Below are 27,780 nucleotides of genomic sequence, written 5' to 3' on the forward strand. Positions count from 1 at the left end.
ATGCAGGTTATAGGCATCAGCTCTGTCCCCAAGGGCTTGTAGTCTAGCAGGTGACCTGAGATGATGTGTGTCCACAGAAAGGACAGGAGGCAAAATGAGCCGCTACCCCCTGCAGGTGTGAGCCACTTGTGTCAGGAGCGAGTGTTCACCCTTCTCCAAACTTCAATTCCCCTTCCTTCTGTTTAGAAAGAGGTTGTTTTTTGGTTTTTTGCTAGCAGCGCTGTAGCTTCTAGTCCTGAGTTTCCTAAATAAAGCTGCAGCAAGTGATGAGCTATGAAAACGGATGGACAGAGGTGGAAAGTAGAATAGAGGTTACCAGGGGCTGGGGGGAGAGACAATGGGGAGTTAGTGTTCAATGGGGATGGAGTTTGTTTGGGGTGGGAAAAGTTTTGGAGGTAGTGGTGATGGGTACACAACACTGTGAAGGTACTTAATGCCACTGCATTGTACACTTCAAAAACAGCTCAATGGTATATTTTACGTATATTTGAGCACCAAGAAAAAAAAAGTTAAAAAGAACGGAGAGGACAGAGGGTGGATGGTAAGGACTGTGTGTGCTTCTCAGAAGGAAACTGATGGGACTCCTCAGAAGTGAGACTCATTCCTTCTCCCCAGATACAAAGCAAACCAGGAGCTCTAGGGAAACCCAGCTCTGACAACAGGAAGGGAAACGTGAAGTGAAGTGTCTCAGTGTTTAAGCTGAATGAGAGACACGCGGTCAACAAAATGAAAAGCAGGCAAGGCCCCAGAAACAGATAGAGGCAGAAAAACGCAGAGGGACAGGCGCAACCCCACGCAGGTCCTCGCAGGCTTCCCAAGATAAGCTCTCACTCACCTCTGCTAACTTCAGGGTCACCCATTCCTTGATCTTTGCAGCTTTTTCTTGAACGATTTTTGCTTCCTCAGTTCTCATCTTCTTCTGCAAGAGAGAGAGGGCCTTTAGTTCGTCACGGTGGTCACCGTTTTAGTGAATAATTGGAGGTGGGAGGCCCTGAGAAGAAATATTAAGGGACTGGATGGAGGTTGGCCGATAGGAAAAAATACATTCATTTATGAATTCTTAGAAAATATTCTTAAAGTGGGAAAGGCCTTCCTAAGCATAATACAAATCGCAAATAGCCATGAAAGAAAAGACTAATAAATCTATATCATCTCTATAAATTACTATATGACCAAAAAAAAAAAAAAAGATGCCCTTAAACAAAATGAAAAGACCAATTGGGAGATGATTTGCAACACAAATGACTTACATACAAAAGGGATAATTTGACGTGAACAAACCAATAAATATATTCAAAAGATATAAATAGGAAATCAACAGCAAATAAAGGGAAAGAAACCCATGAAAAGCTGTGCAATCTTTATTATTATTTTTAAAATGCAAATAAAAGTGACACATCATTTTCCTCTACCAGACTAACACAATTTAAAAGTTTGATATAACCCTAAATTGTCAAGGGTGTTGGAAAACAGCCCACCTCATACAAATTGGCAAAGCCTTTTTGGGGAAAAACTTGATAATATTTGTCAACATTTTAAATGTCCATACCACTGAGCTAACAAACCCACTGCTTAGGAATCGTTAATTGCATTATTATTTGATAAAGCAACAAAAACAAAAAAACTCAAAACTGGAAATAACCTAAGAGTCCACAAATAAGGGCTTGGCTAAATAAACAAAATGAAAATGGAACACTGCTCTGATATACAGGAAATGGTCACAATGAACAGTGGTTAGTGGTGAGGAATGAAAATGAAGGATGGGGATGGAGGAAAAATGTCATTTTATACCCTTTTGGTCTTTTTGTATTTTTTACTATAAGCATGTATTACCTTTACAGTTAAAAAATAAAGGTAAATTAGCACATGAGTACAACTCCCTCAAAACAATCAACAGTATACAGTGATCCCTCGGTATCTACAGGGGTATTGGTTTCAGGACGCCCAGCAGATACCAAGATCTGCAGATGCTCAAGTTCATTATATTGATATAACGGGGTGAAGCACAGTCGGCCCTCCCTATTGGTGGGTTCGGCATCTGCAGATTCCACCAACCGCGGACCTAATTCTGCGGATATGGAGGGCTGACTGTCCTATGCCCTTTTATATAATGGACCTGAGCATCCACGGATCTCGGTATCTGTGGGGTGTCCTGGAACCAATCCCCTGTGGATACCGAGCGACCGCTGTAAAATGACTCAAAAGCGAGGTTTGTATCTAAAGAATAGCAGCCTAGGAGAAAACAAAATACAGGCTTTGGGGATTTGGCTCTGCCTCTGAGGCTTATTTGCTGTGGGGCACTGGGAAGGCCACATCAGCCTCTGGTGATGGCATCTCTAAAATGGGCGAAGATACATGTCCCCTCTGGACCATCTTGAGGATGAAGGGACAGAAAGTGCACCGCACAGTGCCTGAGGCACAGGTAATCAACAAGTTCTAGAACGAGTACTAGTTCCCTGCTCTAAAAGGCATGGAGGGACTTTGCTGGTGGCAGAGTGGTTAAGAATCCGCCTGCCAATGCAGGGGACATGGGTTCCAGACCTGGTCCAGGAAGATTCCCACATGCCGTGGAGCAACTATGCCCGTGCACCGCAACTACTGAGCCTGTGCTCTAGAGCCTGCAAGCCACAACTATTGAGGCCGCATGCCACAACTACTGAAGCCTGTGCGCCTAGAGCCCGTGCTCCGCAACAGGAGAGGCCACCACAATGAGAAGCCTGTGCACCGCAACAAAGAGTAGCCCCCGCTCGCTGCAACTAGAGAAAGCCCGCCCGCAGCAACAAAGACCCAAGGCAGCCATAAATAAATAAATAAATTTGTTCAAAAATAAATAAGTAAAAAGCATGGAGACAACTGGTGTACTCTCAGTTGTTTAGAGACCAGCAGTAACGACTTTGGTTACACTTCTAGGGAAAAACTGCCTCAAAGTTGTAAGATGATGGACATGAGCTCCCAACAAGGGAGTCTGTGGAAATGAGATGGGCATATGGAAATGTCTGACTCAGTATTTGAGAGCTGGCGAACCGGTAAGGTTATCTAGGGGTTTGCAGACGGGCCACAGGCCAAATCCCGCCTTCCACCTGGTCCCTCCCTGAACAGCCCTGCCCATTCATTTCTGTATTGTCTAAGGCCACTTCCAGGCTACAGCAGCAGAGTTGGCTAGCTGCAACAGAGACCACGTGGCCTGCAAAGCCAAAAATATTTACTACCTGGACCTTCGCAAAAACAGTCTGCTGACCCCTGACCTAGTTTGATACCCTGATATTTATGTGGCTGTGGAAACTGAAGCCCAGAGGGTGAAATGACTTGCCTCTGTCAGTTTGTGCCACGGCTGGGGCTAAAACCAGGTCTACTGACTTGCAAAACAGCATTCTCTCTCTTCTGATCTGGACCTATTATTATTGTAAAATGATTTTTTTTCCTGACCTAAGTAAGCTTTAGCAGGAATCATTTTGCCCACCAATTCCCAGGTGCTGCCACTTCTAACTATGAACCACTCAACAGAGAAGATAGGTATCTAATATCAATGGGAGGGCTTCCCTGGTGGCGCAGTGGTTAAGAATCCGCCTGCCAATGCAGGCGACACGGGTTTGAGCCCTGGTCTGGGAAGATCCCACATGCCGCGGAGCAACTAATCCCATGCACCACAACGGCTGAGGCTGTGCTCTAGAGTCTGCGAGCCACAACGACTGAGGCTGCAGGCCTAGAGCCCCTGCTCTGCAACAAGAGAAGCCACTGCAATGAGAAGCCCACGCACCACAACGAAGGGTAGCCCCCACTTGCTGCAACTAGAGGAAGCCCACGTGCAGCAACGAAGACCCAATGCAGCCAAAACTAAAAATAAATTAATTAAAAATAAAATAAAATCAATAGGAAATTGATGAGAGATTCCATGTGTCAACATTCTATTGATATTTTCCCATGATTTTTCAGGAACACATGGTGCCCCACACATTGTGGGAGGTACGTCCCACAAAGGAAATGTTCAGTGACTGTTGATGAATGATTACGAATGTGCCTATGATAGTGGGAAGGCACCAGCAGGATTAGCTGGGACCTCCATGGAGAGTACACATGTGGAAAATTGCAAGTTGGCCATGCTGTGAGGTCTTCTGTTGGAAACAATGGAGCTCTGGCACCAGGGAAAAGCTGGGTAGGTAAGACCAATGGCAGAGGGAAGGGACAGAATTAGGATGAAGTTAATGGGATTGTGAAGGGGAAGCTGGGCCTAGGGGACTGGCAGGGGGGTGTTCCAGATGTCCTCTCCAGAACAAAGATGCTGACTGTGGCTGGAATACTGGGCAGTGGCCTCTCCTGGGCTCCTATGCGCTTTTCAGAGGAGGTGGCAACTTTGGTCTCTGTCTACTCAGGTTCATTGAGAAACTTTGGCTGGGCAGTTGGCCAAGGCTGATGGTCCAGCTCTGTGCTGCTCTGCTACTATGTGTCCCACAGGTTGGCAGGGCACAAGACCAGGGTGGAAAAGGAAAAGCTCTCCTTACCAAACACCGACCTCAGGTCTGATACTGTACCCAGGTTCCCTGAGTTCATTCTGCCGACAGCCCTATGACGTACTACAACCCCCATTTTACAGATGCGTAAAACGAGAATCAGCGACTTAAGTAATTTGCTCACTGGTGCTAAAGGGGGGTTCAACCCAGATGAGTCAGCCTCCAAGGTCCCTTTCCCACCATATCCCCATGCCTGGCTCTTCACGCACCTTCCAATACATCTCCACGAGAAAGAACAGTCTCGTGAGGGAGAGAGTCCCCACCACCGGCGGCCCAAGCAGAGGGGCTCTGCTCAAGGAGCCGTGGGCAGCTGGTGCAGGCGCTGCAGGGGGCCACTGGCACTTACCTGCTTCTCCAACTGTGCCTCCAGCCGGCCGATGAGTTCGTCTTTGCCCTGCATGGCGTTCAGCAATTCTTGGTACTTCCGGTGCAGGCTGCCTGCTGAGTCCACATTCTTCAGATTGGACAATTTCACCTTCTCTTCCATCACACCCACCTGAAAAGTACCAATCGTCTCATAGGGTTGGGGTACGGTGTGTGAAATGGCCTCCAACATGGGATGGGATGGGATGGGATGGGATGGGATGGGATGCTTCCTGATGCCCCCATCTGTGACTCTCAGGCAGAGCCCATACCCAGGGCAGTTGGGGCCAATTAATTCAATGACCACTTATTAAGCCTCATCTGGGCAAAAGAAGGAATTGACAAGGAAGGAATAGCAGGGTGTAGGGCCATCTAACTCTGGGGGCCCCAGTAGGGACAAGCTGGGCAGGTCAAACAGCCCTGGAGAGGAATGCTCCAGCTTCACTGTGGCAGAGACATATGCTGCCCGCTGAATGTCCGTGAACTTCCCGATACTTTCCAGCCCTCTTGGAGTTAGATGGCCATGGAATTCACTGCAGCCAATGGGCCTGAGTGGAATGACGCAGTCATTTCTGGGCTGAAGTATTTAAGAGCTGGCACACAAGGACCCAGCTCTCTTTCCCTGCCACGGCAACCAAGGAGGCTGCATGTTCTAGCTGGTTCCGCTGGAAGATGGGCAGCTCCATTACCTTGGACCCCTGAATCACCGTGCGAAGTAGAATCCCTGGCTAACCCTCAATGGAGAGGTACCATGAGTGAGAACTAAATGTGGTAAACTGCAGACATGTCAGACTTCATTGGTTTCTCAGCATAACCTAGCCTATTTGGACTAAGCCCTCACCTGCTCACTGCACTGACCCTTACCCAAAGATTCCTTCATGCCCACAGAAAGCCCAGGCACCTTCATTTGTTCAGAAGGTCTAACGCATGACTGCTGGTTTTCCTCGTCCCTGTAAGAGGCTTATTGGTGTGACGTGTCCATGTGTGTCCACAGAAGGGGTCAGGAAAGGCCAATGGTCATTTCCGCTGCACACTCCTGCCATCCCCTCCCCGGTTACCTGGGTCTCTGCGTCCTCTGCTCTCTGCTCTGCCTCCAGCAGCCTCTGCTCCAGCTCCTGCATCTGCTCAACCAGAGAGGAAGGGGAGATCTAGGTGCAGTGTCCCTACTGTGAACATGGCATCAAGGCAATGCATGTGAATTGTGCAGATGCTACACGCAGGCCGGGCTCAAACTGCCCATCTCGAGGGGCTCAAGGATGTCAGGGTAAAGACTGCCATGGCAGCCCTCAGCTCCCTTATTCTGAATTTCTTGGGCAGGTGAAGAGCCTAGAGCTGCTGTCCTCTCTGCTGAGTGAGGAAAAACCTAGGTCCTTCTCCCTGTGTAGGGCACCCGGGGAGCGGGGGCAGTACCACCATCATTCTTCCTGAGGCATCCTCACCCTCACTGTTGTTTTCAGGCTCCTCTCCCAGACCTCCCTCTCCTCTCAGCACTGGGCTGCAGGCAGTGCCCTGCCACGTGCCTGGCATGGAACGTGCTCCCATGTGAGCCCCCATCATGTCGGATATTCCTTCCTCCTCCAGAATGGCTCCCTGGCTGGGGACAAATACTTCCTCCCCTTCTTTCAAGGATGCCTCTGACTGCAAATGGCATTCACAGGTATCACCTTATTTGACTTCTTTAATCTTAAGCACATTAAAAAAAAATTCTATCTAGCTACCAGCCTGGAATCGCATGCCAACTGGCCATGCCAACTGGCCCAAGAAAAGGGACCAATGTTCTCACACACAGAGCCTCATCAGGGACCAGATCTAAGGTGAAGCCTAAGGAGCAGCTCACCAGCCCACGGCCCACACGGCATCTCTGCAGCTTCATGAGCTCACAGCCCGTTGAGTGAAGTGTGAGCTGGATTTCAGCTCCCACCCTCCCCCTGGTCAGGGCTCAGAGTGCACTGCCAAAACCTTACACCATCACACAAAAGTCCTGCGGAAGCAGAGCAAAGTCATACATTCCACTCTCCTACCAAACGCCATGGGCCACAGCCTAGTCAGGCAACTGCTTCCTTCCCCGCCCCAGGGCAACAGGTATGCAGGAAAAATACACTAGAGGCATAACCTCCCAGCCTTGTCCTCCATGAGGATGTACAGGCCTTGCTTGCCAAGCTCCAGTCCAGCCCTCACCCAACTTATCTCTGCAGATTTGGCCTTTTCTCTGGCTACTCAACCTCTCCCTTTGGCCTGGACCCTGGCTTGATATTTACCAGTGAACTGAGCAATTAATTTTTTCTCTTTCCCAACCTCTCATCTGCTCAGCTGAAATGCTGCTTTCCCTCCTTGATTAAAAGATGAAAGAAAAGGAGCCCTCCAGCCTGGCGCTGGACAGTGAAAGGAGGGTTACCCGAGAGCAGTTCATGTTTGAGAACCTGGGGACACTCTGTTCTCAGGGCTGCCTTCCCTCATCCGTTTTTTTCCTCCTTGGGGTTGGGGAGAGACAGATGTTTTCTGTACACAGTCCCTCTGAAAGGACTGAGGATCCCAAATAAAACTCAAGATTTACAACCCATGTGACAAAGATGCCCTCTGGGCTCCCAATAGACAGGACCATCTTTGACAGGCATTCCTGTACTCAGGCTTTTTTGCGGTATGCAGGCCTCTCACTGTTGTGGCCTCTCCCGTTGCGGAGCACAGGCTCAGGACGCGCAGGCTCAGCGCTCTGCGGCATGTGCGATCTTCCCGGACCGGGGCACGAACCCGTGTCTCCTGCATCGGCAGGCGGACTCTCAACTACTGAGCCACCAGGGAAGCCCCATGATGGAACCTCTTGACTCAAGCCTGAGAGAGTGGGTTGGTTCTGGCCAGACTCAGGCATCAATTACAGCCAGACGGCCTTTCCAAGATCACACAGCCCTTGGCCCTTTGTAGCTATGGGGGAGGTAACAGCGTAGAATAAACCAATATTATGGTTATAGGGGTGGCTTCCTAGCACACAAAAAAATTCTACTTGGTGGCGGGGTTGGGGGGAGTGGTTGACACATAACCCATGACCAGGTTAGTACTATATAACCCTTCCCCCTTGGGCACCAGACTCGACTCTCTCCCCCCAGGAGCGAATCAGGTTCTCTCTCCCCAGGAATCTGAAATGTGGGATTAAGAGGCCAGAGATAGGGCTTCCCTGGTGGTGCAGTGGTTGAGAGTCCCGCCTGCAGGGGACACGGGTTCGTGCCCTGGTCCGGGAGGATCCCACATGCCGTGGAACGGCTGGGCCCGTGAGCCATGGCCGCTGAGCCTGCGCGTCCGGAGCCTGTGCTCCACAACGGGAGAAGCCACAACAGTGAGAGGCCCGTGTACCGCAAAAAAAAAAAAAAAAAAAAAAAGAGGCCAGAGATGAGAGCCAGGGGGCTGCACCAGAGAACGTGCACAAACTTTACCAAGTCCTGATTATTAGATAGGTTCTTCAGTTCTCTGAGATGTCCCAGGCTCCTCCTAATAAATTCCCTATTTACTTAAGCTGGCCAGAGCTGGTGTCTCTGCCCTCATCAGAGACACCCCTAACTAATACAATTACTGGGAGCATTTAATTTTTAAGAATATAATGAAATACTGAATGGGAAGGCTTTGGATTCTTGACAAGTTTCCTAGATTAACCTTCATTAATTTACTTATTTTTAACTTTTTATTTTATATTGGGGTATAGCCGATTAACAATGTTGTGATAGTTTCAGGTGCACAGCAAAGCAACTCAGCCGTACATACACAGGTATCCATTCTCCCCCAAACTCCCCTCCCATCCAGGCTGCCACATAACATTGTGCAGAGTTCCTTGTGCTCTACAGTAGGTCCTTGTTAGAGATGAACCTTCATTTAGATCTGACATCTGCTCTGTAGCTCAGAACACATACGATTTCCATAGGAAACGATCATTCATATTCGTGACTTTACAGATGGAGAAACCAAGGTAGAGGGATGAATAGAATGTATTTGAGTCCTACCTCCCACTTGGGCATTTCCATTTGTGTCAAGAGTGGTCAATAACACTGGTCAAAGGCAGAAATCACTCTGTCACTGACAACATGGTGAGTATTTTATGCCCCCAAGATCTTAATATTAGACATATTTTAAGGTATGCTATCAGCGAAGCGGATGGAAAGGAAGGCGCCCCTCGGAGCCTAGGGTCTCCTCCCAGTCTTGGCCCAACAGACACCTGGTCCTCCTTGCTGCCGACCCTCCAGCCATTCTTATCTTCCGGGCAAGGACACTCGAGACTCAAAGCGTTCTGTATTCACCTTTATGCTAGAGTATTCTCTTTTCTCTAAAGCGAATCTCTGAACATTAAAACTATTGGGAACATCTGGAAGTTTTTTAAAAGAGAAGAGTACAGTGACCATCTATGTATCCATCACTGTGCTCCAACAATTACCAACATCCCGCCACCCTTGTTTGAAGAGAATCTCTTTAACATCATGTTTCCCTCTGTTTTTATGAAAACACGTTTTCTTCATTGCCACTGGAACACTCCCAGGGGTGTCTATGCTGGAATATCATGTTTGGGGTTTTCAAACTCTTCTTTTAACCCCAGCATCAACACTTCTCATGACAGCAGATCATTCCTTATGCTCACTTAGAGGGCCACACCCGGACCTCTGAAAAGCTGAGCTACTCGCAGGCCCCCCTTATTTGGGTTCTGTTTCTCCTTTCAGAGGGTTCCCTGGGACCGTGTCCTCAGCTATCCTTTTAGCTTGTGGGTCTGGCTGACACACCAGCCAAGGCGGTGTCAGGTTTGGGCAGCTGACTTTTAGGCAGGATCGACTTTCACCAGCTGCAACTTAACCTGAGACTCGTAAGCCACCCTAGAACAGGCTGCAGCGACCTGATGAAATGCACTGGGCACCAGCCTGGTATTTAATCCCCATGTCCACAGCTCCTTGTTACACGCGGTGACGCTGTGAAATACTGGCCCCAAAGGCAGCAGGCACCCTCTTGCGCACCCAGCACAGACCTGCGTGCTGAGCCCAGAGCCACGCCACGCTGGGTCTCAGCTACCCCTCTGCAAAGGGTTCAACATTCTTACCACTGCTTTGCACCGGCTGGAGAGAATGGTACAGGTAAGCCTAAGGCTCTGGAGCCCGACTGGCTCCACCCCAGTGTGGCTTTAGATAAATTCTTAACCTCTCTTTGCCTCAGTTTCCTCACCACCTCCTAGTATCCACCTCCTAGGACTGCTGTGAAGATCACAGGAGATGCCTCATGTCAAGCTCACATGCACAACCTGGCACTTACTGAGCAGTTCGCAGCTATAAGCCACTTGTTGGATTTTCATATACAAAGGTGGCACTTAGGATCAGGGTCAGCTTGCCGGGACAGTCCAGTGGTCACCTGTCATCCAGAATAAATAGTCATAGAGCCTTCTTTTCTCTCTCCAAAGCGTCCCGGTTTAGATGATAAATTACCCGGCCATCCTACTTATGATCCATCTGCAGAAAGAATGGCTTTAAGTCAGAGGTTGCCAACTATTAGCCTACAGAGCATCACGTAAGACCTACAGTGCTGCGGGCATTGTGGCGACACAGATATAACTAAACAAGGCCACTTGCTATGTGTCCAGCACTGGTTAAAGCACTTTAGGTGTATCAACTCATTTAATCTTCAACCCAATCCTAGAAGGCAGGTCCTATTATTATCCCTGTTGTACAGATAAGGAAACTGACGCAGAGGGGTTAGGTAACTTGCCTAACGTCACACAGCTAGGAGGCAGAGCCGGGATTCAAACTCAGGAGGACTGGCTCCGGAGTCTATTATACTCTTAGCCACCGTGCCCCTCACATCCAAATCTCACGCCCCGTAAAAACCCAGATTCCACATGCAATCCCCGATTTCCAGCTTCTCCTGAAAACTCAGGAGATCTGGACACACTAGGATTACCTTTTCTCATGGCAATACCTGTGCTACCTCAAGCGGTAGCACACTGCCCCGAATCCTCACTCATGTAAGTTTAGTTACGTGCAGGCCTTTGAGACTGCAACCTACAGTTTTAGCTGTTAAATGGTTCTAACTCTGTTGTAATCAAAGACAATGATTCTCAACTTTTTGTTTTTTTAGTATCAAATCTTTTGTCCAATTGAAATCATATGCTCATTCCCAAGATAAAACTGGGGGGCCGCCCTGCTGTCTGAGTGCAGAAGAGGCAGGAAAGAAAGGACTCCAAGTCTTGTCTGTGGGTCCACTGCTCCCCACCCCCCCCACCCAGAACCCCCTCTGAGGCTCAAAGGGCTCAAGGCGTCCACTAGAAGGACAGGTGAATGAGCCCAGGGACATGGCCAGGGCAAGAGTTCTGCACCCTCAGGGGCGTAAGGATTCACATGGAGCTTGTTACAGACTCCTGGGCCTTGACTATAGAGGTTTTTATTTAGCAGGTCTGAGGCATGGCCCAGGAATGTGCTTGAAAAGAATATCCCAGGTGATCCTGATGCAGGTGGTCTACAGACCACACTCTGAAAAACACTAGATTGGCCGCTGAACACACAGCAAGCACCCCAGGGCAGAGCCCCTATTGGCAGAGGATCCTTCTCGAATGGCTTTATAGGAGTACAAAGCTCTAGCAAGACTGCGGTTCCTGAGAAATACTACAGTGGGCCTTATTAAAAATGCGGGTTAGGAGAATAAAAAAATTTCTCTACACGCACGCACGTATGCACTCATACACAGTGAATAAAAGTTCTAGAAGGCATCTACTCCCAAAGCAAATCGGATCCATCAGCAAGGAGATCTTCTAAGGCTGATTCTGTGATGACTTTATGCAGATTTTATTTCCAACTGGTCATGACAGCCCTAGTATTCTCCTTTTATAGTACCTGGCCTTTTCACAAATTCTGAGGTATTTAAGGATATGTTTTTCTGGGCCTTGTGTTCTATCAGCACGTTGTGAAGCTGGTGTCTAAACTGAATCACCGCCTCTGTATAATCCGTGGTCAGAGCGGGGAGAAGCAATAGTCATTGTTCCTTTGTTTAAGGGACTGAACTGAACCATTTATACACTCAAAAAAAAGTCCTGAAGCACAAATTTTTGGTATATAAATACAAAACTGAGTTACTGTATTTCAAAACATTGGTTGGAGAAACTAGTAAGGGATTCTAGAAAAAGAGGAAGTGCACACAGTCCCACCGGAACAGGCTTCGGGAAGAGGTGCCTCAGTGAAAACTATTCAAGCTCAAAAATGACGGATGTTTTATTACGTAATGTCTTCTCTTTAATAGATGCACGCAAATCCCTTTTGGAAGCAGAGAGGGAGTAAATAAATCAAAAATTTTAAACTTGTTTTAGTCCTAATATTGATGCCATGTATTCATCATGATACAAAGCTCTTTTGAGTATAGACAGTATACTCCCACTTTTCTGATGAGAAAACTGAAGCACAAGTTTAGCAAGAATGAACAAAGTCCAAGGGATTTTTAATATCCAGCTCGTAGAAGAGCATCAGTTTTTAGATTGATCTGACTACCTCTGTGACTTCTTCAACCAAGAAGAGCGCTGGGGAAACGGTTCCCAAGAGCAGACAAGATGTGAGCTCTAAGACATGAGCCACTCCCTCAACTTCTGTGCTGGATGGAAAGTGACCCACAGCTCACCTGGCTTCGGAATGGGCGGCCCGGGCAAGGGCACATCAGACGGTGACAGGTGTCCCAGCGGAAGCAAGGTCTAGGGCTGCCTCCTCTCCTCATCCTTCCTGCCCTCTCTCACCCTTAGGTGAGGGATTATCCTGTCTCGAATGGCAATTCTGCAAGAGGGAGTCAGGTACGAACAGACTGTGCGGTGGGGAAGGAGGAGGGCTTGCTTCCAAGCCTTAGTGGCCAGTGCGCAGTATCTGATCCCAGGCAGGGCCGGGCCCCTGGGAAACACACAGGCTTGGCCTGCCCTATACGACCGCCTGCAGCGAGTGAGTGGCCATCCGTCATCCAGGCAATGCAATCTCCACGGGCGGCCGGGCGGGCTGTGCGGAACGGCAGAGGTGGAGGGGACAGGCGAGGGAGGGGGCTGGCCAGAGGGACCCAGCTGACCTGGCTCACCTGGGTGCAGGTGGGTGCTGATGATGACTAACTAGTAAGTTCTGGGAGCAGCAACAGAGACGGGGCCCAGGGCCCAGGCCCGGCAGGAGCTCTCCTGAGAAACCTGGGTCATCTCTTCCTCTGACCTGAAAGTTACCTTGACGTATTGGGGAAAACCTCTAATGAATTGTTGAACCTGGCCTACTGGTTTGGGGATGACAGCAGGTGATAGGCACAGCCCTCACATTGAGCAACATGGTGTTTACGGCCTTAAGGTTTCCTGCCAAGAGGTCCAGTGTCGGGCTAATGTCCCAGCCCTCTTCCCTACTTAAGTCTCCCAGCCCATGATTCCTAGTCAAGATTTTTTTCTCTCCCCTCCCGAACCGCCAGGCTCTTCCGCCCTGTGTCTATACACTTCTCCTTTCTTTACCCAAGTCACGCTCTGAGCCCCCAACATTGTTATGGGAGGGCATTCTGGTTACTTTGATGGTGAGCAAATACAGTCTGGAAGAGAAGAAGGGGCCGATATTATAGAAGTTCAACCTACCCAGACCCAAGGGGCTGTGGAAGAAGAGGGTGTTTGTTTATAATGTGTTTGAGGCCCCTGGGGAATAGAGGAGGAAGGCATTTAAAAATATTTTTCTATCATGAAATATTTCAGGCCAACAGAAACATGCAGAGAATATTTTTTTAAAACATGTATCCACCATTCATCTTGGTCAAATCTTAATTTTTGTCATCTCTGCTTCTGCTGTTCCTAAGAAATGGACCACAACAGACATGTGAAGCCTCCAGTGTACCTCTCTCCAATGTTACCCCTCTCCTTCCAAGTGTACTTACCCTATGCTTGGCTGTGTTTACATTTTTGCCTCATTTGTATACACCCCTAAACAACAGAGAGTACTGTTTTGTGCAGGTTTTAAAACTTTATATAAACTGTATTGTTCTATATATATATCCTTCTGATCTCTTTTGTTCAATGTTGGTTTTTGAGATTTATTGACCTTATACATGTAGCTTTACTTGACTCATTTTTAACTGCAATGTACTATTCCATCGTACAAATACATTCAACATGGTTATCCATCCCCCGTTGATAGACATTTAGAGTATTTCCAATTTTTCATGCATCATTGCTGCAAAGGACATTCTTGTATAGGTCTATTTATGACCAATATATTTGGATTCTTTCTTTGTTTTTTTAAATTGAAGTATAGTTGGTTTAAAATGTTGTGTTTGGATTTATTGCTACCATTGCATTTTGTGCTATGTATTTCCTACTTTTTTCCTATACTCCTTTCTCTCTTCCTCACCTGGATTTAATAGACTTTATTCCATTTCCAGTAGCTGCTCTCCTGATTTGAAAGTTATACGCTCTATTTCTATTTGTTATCTCTATTATTCTAGACTTAAAATCTAGACTTAAAGACTGCTTTTTGTTCCCCACGTTCTGTTCTCTACTGCTCTTTCATACGAACTCTGACTTTTAACAGAGCATATCATTATCCAGAATAAAGACTACACTTTCCAATCTTTCCTGCAGCCTGGTATAACCACATGAATATGTGGCCAATGGGATGTGAGTAGAAGGAATGAAGGCAACCTTTGGCCCGTGCTATCAAAGGGAAGGAGTTGGAATGTGGACATGAGGGTGAACCACCTTCAAACATGTAGCAGACCTCCCCCCAGAGCTAGATTGCTTATGTCTGGAATGTTACATGAAAAGGAATGGATTTTTTAAACATATATACTGCTTGGTCTTATCCTGCTTCCTAAGTCTGAGGCTTTAAGTCTTTCACCCAGTTTGGAAACTTTAAAGCCATTATCTCTTTGAATCATGCCTCTCTTTCACTTTCTTCTCCACTTCTGGAATCTCTATAAGGATCCTGCCATTCTGGCAACCACATCTCAGCCTGTGTCTTCATCTCTCTATGCTGCCCTCAGGTCTATCTTTCTGTTCGTGAAGTCTGTCTCACATGGTGCCTAATCTGACATTAATCTATCCACTGAACACTTAATTTCATTGCAAACATTTTTCATTTCTGGCAGTTCTATTTGGTTCTTTTTCTCACCTTTTTGGATGGTGTCTTGTTCTTGTCTTATATTTTCAATTACTTTATTATGTCTTCAATAGTTTTTTTTTGGTGGGGTGGGGCATACCACGCAGCTTGCAGGATCTCAGTTCCCCGACAGGGATTGAACCCAGGCCTTCGGCAGTGAAAGCAGAGTCCTAACTGCTGGATCGCCAGGGAATTCCTTTCAATAGTTCTGAACACATTGATTTAGTGTGTTGCCAACGGTTCTATTATTAGAAATTCTTGTGGTGATCGAGTCCAGTTGTTTGTTGCATACGTGGACTCTCTCTCACTGTGGGTTATTCTCCCAAGTATTTAGTCATCGTGGATCATATATTCATCTTCACTAAGGACGTTATTTTTCTCTGTGGGGATCCTGTGTAATCAGGGCTGAGGTCTTGTTCCTCCAGAAGAGGTTCTGTGTCTGCTTCTACAAGGTCTCTGGGGTTATCACTGGCCCAGAACTTCACGTTCCTAATCCACACAGATAGTATAAATTCTCATGTTAAACCACTAACGTCATCAGGCTCTCGGGAAACAATTTTCATTTTCTTTATTTTTCTTTTTTCTGCCCAGAGCCTTGGCTAAGTATGAGAAGCTGTTCTGTCGTCTCCCTGTGCTGGTGGGTGATTTTCTTCTCCTTGTGCACCTTTTTATTTCGTGTAAATTCCTTTGATAGTCCTGACTTTACCTGGGAAGTTTCAGTTTCAGCTCCAGCCTCCAACTGGCCAGACCTCATCTCTGTCTCCACAGATGTTAAAACTCAACCTTGACAGTTGCATTACTAAAGGGAGGTCACACTCACCCGTCCCAACTCAGCTGCCAGTGTTGAGTTCCACTCTGGTTTTTCCTCTTCATTTTGCCCCCTGAGGATTCCTCTCATTTTTTTAGTACACAGCTCTGCACTTAGAAGGATATTTTAAATATTGAATCTAGTATGAGTAGGTGTCTCATGGTGGTCATTTTTAGGTTATTACTAGAAACAGAAGTCTCCTGGCTCTGAGATGTGCTTTAGACCAGCTGGCTGAATCAATCCCTTCTTATCCCTTCCTTCCCTCGCACACCTCCAATTCCATACACAAGACAAAGTTCTCAAATTTGATAGCGTACAAGACCAACTTCTGGGCGCTTCTGAAACGTACAGATAATTAGCAGCACGAGACTTGCATCAGGAGGACTGGGGTGGGGCCCAGGAACATACATGGTTAACCAGCACTCTAGCTTTCTGGCATAGGGGGACCCAGGACCACACCAGTGTCTAAGGTTTATTTCCCTTTCCCCGAGGTGGCTGAATTCTACTAGCAGTACCTGAACCACACCCAAAGGAACCCTGCCAGTCTCCAGTCTGCAAAGCCTGAACTAGGAGACAGCAATGCCAGCACACCCAAGGTTCATGAATTCTAGTCCAAGCTAGTCTAGGGCCACTCCCCTCAGCAGTGGAAGGGCAGAGGTGATGTCAATGACTGGTCTTCTTGGACTCCAGGTTGTGGGGTTGTCAAGAAAACAGGTCATTTATGCAGGCTTTATTCATCAAGACTTTGGCATTACTTAGAGGTGGACTGAATTTTACTTTTGTACTAGGAAAGAAGGGTTTACTAGCAGATGGCTACTGTAAACAAAACTATAGACAGAATGGTTGATTCAATTAAGATATATATAATTTAGTGTAGGTTGCCACTTTCTAGATGGGTTATGCTCCAAAATGCCTCTGAAAACAGCCGTTTAGAATGTATCTTCCCATGGAAACATTATGAATAATGGTCAGTTTCCCAGCCCAGCCCACCCAAACCTGTAAAGATAATAACTGTTCCCATTTAAAACCGATTCTATGCCAGAACCTTTATATATGTCATCTGATACAATTCTCAAAATAATTCCGAAAGGCAGACATGTGTGTCCCTGCCTGAGAAGTGAAGGGACTTGCCCATGGTCACGTAGCTAGGAAGTGGCAGAGCCAGGCAGGTCTGGCTCCAAAGTCTGTATCATTGTCACCAGAAACCAGCCTGCCTTCCACAGCTCATAATCTTAATAGAGGGTGAGCAGCAGGGTGGGGATATCCATTCTTCTCTCCTAAAATATCGTCCTTCCCCACATTGAGGAAGAAATGTTAGGGGAATAATAGAACCTCCACTGTACATACACGTGACTCAAGAGATGATGCACGACCGTGAAGACCTGTATCGTTTCTTTGGTGTGTCACATGGAGAAGCAGAGCAGGAAAGGATGCAAGATGACAGATTAGTCAACTGCTTAGAATTTGGTCTTTGAAAAAACAAACTACCTTGGGTTTCATTTTACAAGAATGGAAAGCACCTTATTAAAAGTTCACCTTCCTGCAACAGAGAATAAATAAGCCCTGGAGATCTAATGCACAGTATAGTGAATACAGACAACAATATTGTACTATAATCATCAAACCTGCTAAGAGACTGGAACTTAATTATTCCAACCACTAAAAAGAAATGATTATTATGGAATATGATAGACGTTCTAATTACTGCTACAATGGCAATCATATTAAAATATATAAATGGGTCAAATTAACATGTTCACCTTGAATTACACAATGTTATATGTCAAATATATTTCAATCTATCAACCAATCAAACACAATGTTATATGTCAAATATATTTCAATCTATCAACCAATCAGGAAAAAAAGGAAAAAAGAAAGTTGGCTTTCCCCAACTCTCCCTCTCTGACAGTGACCTCTGCAGAGACATTAGAGGCTGCCTGCTCTCCAGGACTCACCTTGTCGGCCAACAGCTCCCTTATCTTGCTGGCCTGCAGGCGGAACCGGAATAGCTGGCTTTCCAGGGCCAGGCAGCGCTTCTGCCAGTCCACACTGGTCCTGGTCTCCACCTTGAGTTCTGCCATGATGGAAGCAACTTCTGGAGATTCCAGGGAGCCCTGAGGGCCAGCACACAGAGAGGGGAAAAGATAAGTAAGTGTGTGAGGAAGAGTTCTCTGCGGAAAGGAGGAGGAGACCAAAGGAGGACAGAGGAAACAGGGCGGGGGAAGGTAAGTGAGCCTGGCTCTCCCTCTGTCCCATGGCCAGCTCTCTGAGCTCAGCATGTCCCGTTCCATCAGAAGGTAGCTGCGCAACCTCAGGAAATCACAAAACCCAAGAAACCGCAAGGAGAACCTAGTCTCATTGTTACAGAAGTGAAAAGTAAGGCTCATTTGTTTTTCATTCAACTATCCATTTAACAAAAATTTATTCATTCAACAAACATCTATGTGCCAGACACTGTTCTAGGCACTGGAGATGCAAAGGGAAATGAGAGAGGTCCCCTTGTGTTTTTGAAGAACTCTTAGTAAAGTCTAATTGCAAAATTACAATCTAGTCGCAATTGCTAATCAATATGCAGATAAATGGAAGCAGAGATATGGAGTAGACTATGCTGGGGGGAGGGTGTTTAGGGAAGGCTTAAAGTGGGTAACAGATTCATCCATGATCACGTGGCTAACTGGAGGCGGAACCCTGGTTCCCAGGTGAGTACTGATTCTTTACAACTATACAGATTTTAGATGGGAAAAAATGGAACGAAAATGTAATGCTTCAAATTTCCTTGACAACTTTCTATTTAGTTGGGATTTCATATATTGTCATCAAATCATCCTGTTTTGGAATGGATTCTCACTCTTTCCTTTAAGTTATAAAATGCAAATCAGAAAATTGGTAGATATTTTGCTGTAGCCTCTGGAGAAAACCACAAGTCTTTAGAAAACACTTTAGACAAATTCAGAACAAGCCAAGGAGACACCTATAATATTTCCAGGCAGGGGAATTTACCCAGATGTCTCCTGAACATATTTTAGAGAAAAAAATCTGGGTCGGGGATGAGAAAATGAAGAAGGATGTATGAGTGTGTATGAGAAGGGAGACACAGGCGCAGAGCGGGCACAAAGCAGAGAAGGGCCGGAAGACACATCCACCACCAGGACTTTTTAAATCCCCCTTCCAGGGTGCTATTAATAATTATGTTTGGCAACAAGCATAAATTTGGTCTGTCCCAAACCATGACATATGGTCTCCCTACTATCAGGTGATTTTAAAGAATAATTGTTAATTTTCTAGATTGATAATATATTTTTTATTTTTATTTATAATTTTTTTTTAATTATTTATTAAAAAATTTTTTTTTGCCCACGCCATGGGCCATACAGAATCTTAGTTCCCCGACCAGGGATCGAACCCATGCCCCCTGCATTGGGAGCATGGAATCTTAACCACTGGACCGCCAGGGAAGTCCCTATTATTTATTTATGTATTTATTTTTTTTTTTTAAGTTAATTTAGGTATTTATTTTTGGCTGTGTTGGGTCTTCGTTTCTGTGCGAGGGCTTTCTCTAGTTGCGGCAAGCGGGGTCCACTCTTCATCGTGGTGCGCGGGCCTCTCACTGTCGCGGCCTCTCTTTTGCGGAGCACAGGCTCCAGACGCGCAGGCTCAGTAGTTGTGACACACGGGCCTAGTTGCTCCGCAGCATGTGGGATCGTCCCAGACCGGGGCTCGAACCCGTGTCCCCGGCATTGGCAGGCAGATTCTCAACCACTGCGCCACCAGGGAAGTCCTATTATTTTTAATTTTTTTAGTTTTTATTTGTTTGGTTGCTCCGTGCAGCATGTGGGATCTTAGTTTCCCGACCAGGGATCAAACCCGTGCCCCCTGCAGTGGAAGCAGAGAGTCTTGATAGTATTTTTTAATGTCATCTGTTAGAGATACATATGGCTTACAGGTGAAATGATATAATGCCTCTGGTTTGCTTTAAAACACTTCACCGTAGGGGCGAGGAGCTGGAGTGGAGGGAGATACATGCAGTAAGATTTGTGAAAATGTTGATAATTTTTGAAGCTGAGTGATGTGTGTACTCGTCTCTCTACTTGAGTATATGCCTAGAATTTCCCATAATAAAAATTTGTCATTAGAGAACAGACTTGTGGTTGCCAGGGGGGAGGGAGGGAGGGAGGGATGGACTGGGAGTTTGGGGTTAGTAGAGGCAAACTATTACATTTACAATGGATAAACAACAAGGTCCTCCTGTATAGCACAGGGAACTATATCCAATATCCTGGGATAAACCATAATGGAAAAGAATGTAAAAAAAAAAAGAATGTATATATATGTATAACTAAATCACTTTGCTGTACAGAAGAAATCAGCACAACACTGTAAATCAACTATACTTAAATAAAGAAAAAGAAAGGTTAAAAAAATTGTCATTTAAAAAAAATCTCCTTTCCCTTCTTCAGGAGCCACATGGCTTCAGAAAACCCAGCCACCTCCTGTATGTCACTGAAATTACCCTGGAGCATCAGTGAGCCTGTCCTTGATAGGTTAACCACCAATATTGCTTCTCACCCCACATCTGACTTTTACAATATCATTCTCCCATTATACGCAACAAACAGCTATTATTTATTGAGTCCTTACTACATGCCAGGCACGTGTGGCCTCTTTAATTTTCAAGAGAACCCACGAGACAAGGAGTGGGCACTAGTCCATACTCTCAGGTGAGGACACAGAGGGACAGAGAGTTCTGTAGCTGGTAAGTAGTAGGGCTGGGATTCTCATTCCAAAATGCCTGTTTTTAGCTACTGTGCTCCTTACCCATCCAGAAACTGCAAACAATGTTGATTTCACAATGAGTCGGGTAGACTGTTAAGAATGAAATATTTTATAGGGTCTCTCAGGATCCTTGGCACTAAGGCGAACCTACACCCCAGATTTCCCAGGGTACCCTGGTCTCAAATATTCTGACGCTTTAACCTCCATAAGCACAGACATTTATCATGTGTCCTGACTTTTTGTTTAGAAAACAGGGTCAGTAGACCCGTAGAGAAAGGCCCAACAATTAAACCACTGACGGGTCAGGTGATGGAGTCTTTCGGTTCTGGGCTGCTCAGAACACTGGACACATGACCTCAGTCAGCCCTGCTCTCCCGGAACTGTCATCCCAAACAATCCGACATTGTGACCTCCCAGCAATCCCCACCTCAAAAGACTGGGACCAACTGGAACGGGCAGGAAGACAAAAGATGAAAACAAAACATGACCTTCTCTGAGCTAAGATCACAGCTGAAAAGACACAACAGAACCTTGTGGGGCCTCCACAGAAGGCCCGGAGGCTTCATGTTTGGTTTTCTTTGTCCTTTAAGGGGATTTTACTTTCCCTGCATAATTAAAAAAAAAAAAAAAGTGGCAGATCTGAAGGTAGGACCTTGGAGTCTTGCAACCTAGCCCTGGGCTAAGAATTAGCAGAAAAAGCACCCAAGTAAAACCCGAAGGGCAGGGGAAACTCAATCCTTTTGTGTTGTTAAAAAAAAGTTTGGTGAATGTTAATTCCCTCTTATTGATTGTTAAAACTGCAGCTCAGATTCCACTGGGAGAGCCGAAACCCAAATTATCAAAATCTCCAGGGACTTTGGAAACAAGATATGTCATTGGTCTCTGCCTCGCTGTGACACCTGAGATTCTACCTAGTCTGTAGGGAGCACTTTCCCCAATCCAGCATCCTCATGACATCAAGGTTTTGAACCCATCAAGTGCTCTGCTTAATCCTCTCCCTGCCTTGCGGATGCTGGCAAGGGAGACGGCACTCTTGTTAGGCTTGTCTCGGCATGTGAAGGGAGCTAAAAGGTTTCTAAATGGATCTGGAGCAAGGTGCCTGCTGCCAAGCCAAGGCCCAGAGGCTCTTCCGACAGAAGCAGGTGGCCAGAGCTGCGGCTATATAACACAGGATGTTAAGGGAAGGTACCAGTAAGATGAACCTCAACTGCTAAGTCACCTTGCACTTGTACCTCCCATAAAGATGCGCAAGGATAAGCAGAAAGAACTTGCAGAATGGTCCTTGACTCTTCAAAGCATTGCCTTATCAGGTGTTATTTCTCTCCTTACCCTCTGGATATCCCTGAGATGGAGGACAAGTGATATAATTCCCACTAAACAGATGAGAAAACTCATCACATCTGTGGCTTGCTTAGAGACACACAGCCAAGGAGTATCAGAGCTGGGCCAAGCATCCTGAACTCCCAACATCTAAAACTGTCCTCTTTCCATGAAGATGCTTCCGTAGTGGTGGTACAGTCTTATGCTACCAGGCTAGCCTAACGCACATATAGCATTAATGTGTTGTGTTAGATGAGGAAATGATATACGGGATGTGAACTGGGGACAAACCCCAGCTCAGTGGTTTGTTTCACGTTTTATTCTGGAAAACTTCAAACATACATACGTAGGGAGAACAGTACAATAAATCCCCCTGTGCCCTCCAGCCAGCTAATGATCACCAGCTCACAGCCACTCTCGTGAAAGCCAGTTCTCTTGAGCCCCACTAGTGCCCAGCGTGCTAAACTGCTTGGCAGGCAAGAGTCAAACGGTTGCCATGGCCTTGGCACCTACTTCGGAACTCCCTAAGCCCTCCAGCACCCTGGACTGACACACCACAGAAGTCAGCAGAGATATGCCTCAAGACGCAGGGGCTGCGTGTAGGACTGTGGTGAAGAGAGGGCGCAGGACGTTGTTAGGTAACTTCAGACTCTAGCCTGTCTCCGAGAAAACACAAACTCGAACTGGGATAGCTCTGGCAAGTTTAGGGATTTGACCAGAAATCCACAAAATGCTAAAATTTAATTTAATTTAACCGTCTTTTGTTAAGTGATTCCTGTGTGTGAAGTTGGGCACATAAAGATGAGCAAAGATCCTGTGGCTTGTGGGGCTCAGGTCTCCCGTCTGAATATCCTGGGACTTTCCTGCAAAGAGGGCCAATCAGCACAAGTGCCTAAAAGAAAGAGGTCAGAGGTCGCTGCAAGAGGCATCAGAAAGTAACAGGGACTCTGTTCTGGGTGTAGTTTCCACTAGGCTCTCCTCTGTCACCTCACTGTGGCTCACTCTCTGAGCGCGAGCACCTTTTGTCATTCCCACTTGGAAAGGGCTCCGCAGATGAGGCTAACCACGTGCCCAACGGTGGGCAAGTAAGAGCCCTGCGCCCCCTTTCTGGGGTTGGAGCTGGGGGGGGAGGGTGAGTGGACACAGGGGCACAACTCCCTCCATCTCTCACTGTCAGGTGATCAAACCAACAACATGCATTTAACCTCTTTTGGGTACTAAGCATCGCATTTCACAATGTTGGGAGAGACAGGAAAAGGTGAGCATGTTCAAGCCTTCTGGGATCTGAATACGAAAAGGGGCTAAGAGAACCACGAAGACAAAACCAGTAAAGAGAAACGGCAGAGTGTAGTCCGTAAGATCCTGAGTTCTGGCAGCAAAAAGACCTGGGTTTGAATACTGACTCAAGCACGAATTAATCCTGTGATCTTCGACCATTTGCTTAACTTCTCTGAGCCTATTTGAAATTGAGGGCAATAATATTTGAAAAGGAGAGCCATAATATTAGGTGGAACCATATGAAACTGTCAACATTTAACCATTTTTTGACCTTCGAAAATGGCAATTTCATAGACCACACTGTGTCGGATTTTGCTGAAAATTAAAGGAGGTATTACAAAAGCCTGGCACGCAGGAAGCATTCAATAAATGACAGTTACTATCAACAAACAAAAGGCCAACCCACAGCGCCCTGGGCATAGTAGGAGATGCAGCCCACAGATGTGCTCACCACCAGATCAGAGGGGAGGTCAGGGGATTTTTAAAAATTATTTTATCTCTTTATTTTTGAATATTAGGCAAAAGAGTATATGGTGCAAAGTAAGCCTTCTTCCCACCCCTGTACTCCAGCCATAGTTCTCCCCAGAGGCAACTACTGTCATGGGGATTTGTGTCTTTCAGTGCAAATACAAGCTGTTTAGTGCATATACGAGTGTTCTTATATACGATGCACACACATATACACACACAAATGGTGGATATAACTCAGAGTTTCCTACATCTATCTATCTATCTATCTATCTATCTATCTATCTATCTATCCCATTCTCCCTTCATGCTTTTTTTTAAAATTATTTATTTTTGGCTACGTTGGGTCTTCATTGCTGTGCACAGACTTTCTCTAGTTGCAGCGAGCGGGGGCTACACTTTGTTGCAGTGCGGGGGCTTATTGCTGTGGCTTCTCTTGTTGCGGAGCACAGGCTCTAGGTGCGCGGGCTTCAGTAGTTGTGGCACGCGGGCTCAGCAGTTGTGGCTCACGGGCTCTGGAGCGCAGGCTCAGTAGTTGTGGCGCACAGGCTTAGGTGCTCCGCGGCATGTGGGATCTTCCCCGACCAGGGCTTGAACCCGTGTCCCCTGCACTGGCAGGCGAATTCTTAACCACTGCGCCACCAGGGAAGCCTCCTTCATGCTTTTTAACGGCTTTATTGTATTCTACTGTATGGCTATTACATGATCTCATTTGAGTCCCTAATTGACAGGCATTTGGGTTGTTTTAAACCTTTTGCTAAAATAAACAATGCTGCAATGAATTTTCAATGAATAGACATCATTTCATACACATCAGAGTTTATCTGAAGGATAAAGTTCCAGAAATGGAATTGTAGGATGAAGTAATATACATTTTTAAATGGCCAAATAGTCCAAATTGCCCTCCCCTGAGGTTATTCTAATTCATACCCCAGCCAGCAACAAGGGCCAGTTTCCCCACAGAGCTGATCAGTTTTGAGTTCGTTTTTGACAGAAGGGAGAGACGGTTCAGGTGGGCTGGCCAGAGAATGCAGGATGGTGGCTCAGCGGCCAGCCTGCCATGAAGTCACTTGGACCGGGAGTGAGGGAATCCTGACACCTCAGCGTCAGCATGTAGAAAGCACTCTTCAACCCATAGGGAGCACAGAGATCCACACAGTTACACAGCCTCCCAGAGAGAAGGAGGGAACAGTAAAGAGCACTCCTCCAGGAGCACAGTGGGAAGAACAACACCCCTTGCCTGTAACTGGTGAAGGGGAGTCACATTTTCTCAGCTTACTTGTTAGTTTCAGTGAGTTTGGGACCACCGGGTGTACCCCACCACAACCCAGCTCTGAGCAGACCCCCTCAGAGGCCTATGGGAGAGGGAGGGGGGTGGACAGTGAAGCAAACCCCACATTTGGACTTTAGGAGGCGTCCGTTTGAGTCTTGCCTCTTCCACTTTTCTGCTATATGACCTTGGGCAAACCATAATTTTTCTGAGTCCTAGCTTCCTCCTTTATCAAATGGGGATAACAAGCAGAAAGACTAGAAGTTATGTTCTATAAAGTGTTTTTTGTTTTTTGTTTTTGCAGTACGCGGGCCTCTCACTGTTGCGGCCTCTCCCGTCGCGGAGCACAGGCTCCGGACGCGCAGGCTCAGCGGCCATGGCTCACGGGCCTAGCCGCTCCGCGGCATCTGGGATCTTCCCGGACTGGGGCACGAACCCGTGTCCCCTGCATCGGCAGGCGGACTCTCAACCACTGCGCCACCAGGGAAGCCCCATGTTCTATAAAGTGTTAAGTGATGTTACCATACACAGTGTCTGCGGCATAGAAGACAGTCCAAAAAGTTTAATGAAGGAACGAATGTCTTTTCCATTGAAATTGCTATTAAAATGATCTTTCAAGCAGAAGTTTCAGCTGGAACTAAGGCTCTGTCCGGAAGAGTTTTATGAGGGGTACTCATAGTAAAAGCTTATGAAGAAGACGTCCCCTGGCAGGGCCAGATCCAACAGAGAGCGGATCTACTCCCAGATGAGGGTCTTCATGGCGTCTGCTACCTCGATTAAGGTCCCCCTGCGCCCCGGTAATCGATTCCTTTCTAAAGCTCCTAGGACGCAGAGCTCCTGGTGTCATTCGGCACCCAACTGGTTTTCTTTTCTGTTTGGCTGACCTGCCTCTAGGAGTCTAGCCTAGGACCCCTAAGAGAACCACGCAGAAATCACAGAAGAGACAACCCGAGATGAGACTTCAAGGAAAGCGGGAGGAGTGAGAGCTAGCGAGAGCTCAGGCAACTTGGTGGAAAGCCTGCAAGTTCGCTCCGAGGGCCCTTCCCGGAGCAACTGGATCGAGCCGGTCCCAAATTCCGGATCCTCTCCAGGAAGGCTACTCCTCGCCTCTCAGTGCGGGCTCCCAGAGCCTAACCCGCCGCTCCCAGCGCTCCTGGCTGCTGGGAGCTCGTTTCCAGGTAGGGAGGCACCTGCTCCGGAATCGCCCTCCGGCCAGAGGGAGCCGATCCTCTCCGCCCAACCAAACACCCTCCCGGGCCCGCGAACCAACCCTCCACCCACCCCCCTGCACCAACCCCACCTCTGCCCGCGGGGCCGCTCACCTCCAGCCCGCTCGCTGGCGTCCCTGCCGCGCACCAGGCACCCGGTCCTCCCCCGCGCGCGTCCGCCGCTGACCTTGCGTCGATCTCGTCCGAGTCCGCAGCGGCCGCCGGGTCTCCGCTCCCCGGCAGCAGGGGTCGGGGTGGGCGGGGCGGGCCGGGCTGGCCCGGGAGGGGTGCCCGCCGGCTGGCCGCACAAAGCCGAGGCGACCTCGCAGCGCCCCATTCAACGCTCCGCCGCGCCCCCTCCTCGTCCGCTCCCCGCCCGCTCCTTAAAGGCAGAGCGCCGGACTCGGCTCCCGCGGCGGCTCGCGGAGAGGCACAGGAAATGACCTCAGCAGGCTCCAGCCTCCCACCTCTCCGCACCGCTGGGCTCGTCCCTGGAGCGGCGGGGACGGCGGCGGGGTCCCGTGGGCCGCGGGGAGGAGGGGCGTGTCTCCCGGACTGCGGCCCCGAGCTCTCTGTGGAGGTCGAATCGGCTGCCGCCCGGGGCGGCCGGGTAGCCCCGGCATCTGCTCAGCTCCCAACCAAACTGGGACCCTCGCGGGACGCGGCACAAGACCAGACCCTCCCCCCAAAAGGAGGTTCCAGCATTTGTCGGGCGACTTGCAGGAACCGTCACGCCCGGATATTTGGAGCAGAAGTCTGTCCCACTGGCAGACCAAATTTCTGATTTGTAATTTGAAACAAAACAAAACTCGCCACAGCCTAAAGGGTAATTTGCTTGCGTCTGTCCGACTGTATATATGCATGCACTCATTTATTTTAAAGGAGCCGGCCTAGGAGCCAGAAAGGCCAACAGGCCACCGCCTGCGGGCAGCTCGCTGTGCACCCTTGCAGTCCCTCAGCTCACCGGTATAATCCTACACCCAAAGGAGAGTGGAACACTCAATTTTTGATTAGGTGGATATGGGGTAAAGAAGATGAATATGGAGAATATTGCAGGGAAGAATCCGCATTTCAAAACAGAGCTTTCTTCCCCAATCCTGCGGGCTCTCATTATAAGCCTGAACAGGGGCGGACATCACCAGGGTCCGTTTCTCCAAAGGGGCGCTAGAAGTCTCACTCCTGGCAGTGGTACAGGCAGTCCCTGGCTGCACCCCAGGTTTGAATCTGAGTCTCTGGAGATGAGGCTGGGAATTTGCCCAGCTAATAAACTCTCCAGGTAATTCTCATGCACAATTTTGAGAGCCCAGACTCTATGGAATGCTGACCCCAGTAGTTCAGGAGGACAAGGGTGAAAATTCAACTGGGTCAGTGGGACTTCAGGGGCTGAGCTTGCAAATGGATTCATAGCTCCTGAGGATTGGAAGAGAACAGCCCCAGACTGTGGGACACTAGCCTCTGCTGTCCCCTTCAACACTGGAAGTGGTTGCCTAAGGAAGCCCAAAAGCAAGTCCTGTGGAGTTTGTAAGGGAGGCTCGTTTGTTCATTCATTCATTCATTCATGCATGCATGCATGCATGCACTCACTGATTTTGAACAGGTAATCATGCACATAGTATAAATTTCAAATAATACAGAAGGGCTAACAATGAATAGTAAGCCTTCCTCCTGCCCTGTCTCTTGTCCC

General features: G+C 47.6%; 1 protein-coding gene across 1 annotated transcript in view; it reads right to left on the reverse strand.

The window, feature by feature from the left end:
* The window catches only part of PLEKHH1 (pleckstrin homology, MyTH4 and FERM domain containing H1), a 51,514-nt gene extending 24,399 nt beyond the window's left edge, over nucleotides 1-27,115 (reverse strand). Inside the window, exons 1-5 of the mRNA XM_079908418.1 lie at nucleotides 26,211-27,115; nucleotides 17,735-17,893; nucleotides 5,930-5,992; nucleotides 4,855-5,004; nucleotides 836-919 (exon numbers count right to left, since the gene is read on the reverse strand). Of these exons, the coding sequence (XP_079764544.1) occupies nucleotides 836-919; nucleotides 4,855-5,004; nucleotides 5,930-5,992; nucleotides 17,735-17,860 (423 nt within the window). The 5' untranslated portion in view covers nucleotides 17,861-17,893; nucleotides 26,211-27,115. The remainder of the gene's footprint in view (nucleotides 1-835; nucleotides 920-4,854; nucleotides 5,005-5,929; nucleotides 5,993-17,734; nucleotides 17,894-26,210) is intronic.
* Nucleotides 27,116-27,780: the final 665 nt, after the last annotated feature.

This window comes from Stenella coeruleoalba, assembly GCF_951394435.1.
Source record: "Stenella coeruleoalba genome assembly, chromosome: 2".
NCBI lineage: Eukaryota > Metazoa > Chordata > Mammalia > Artiodactyla > Delphinidae > Stenella > Stenella coeruleoalba.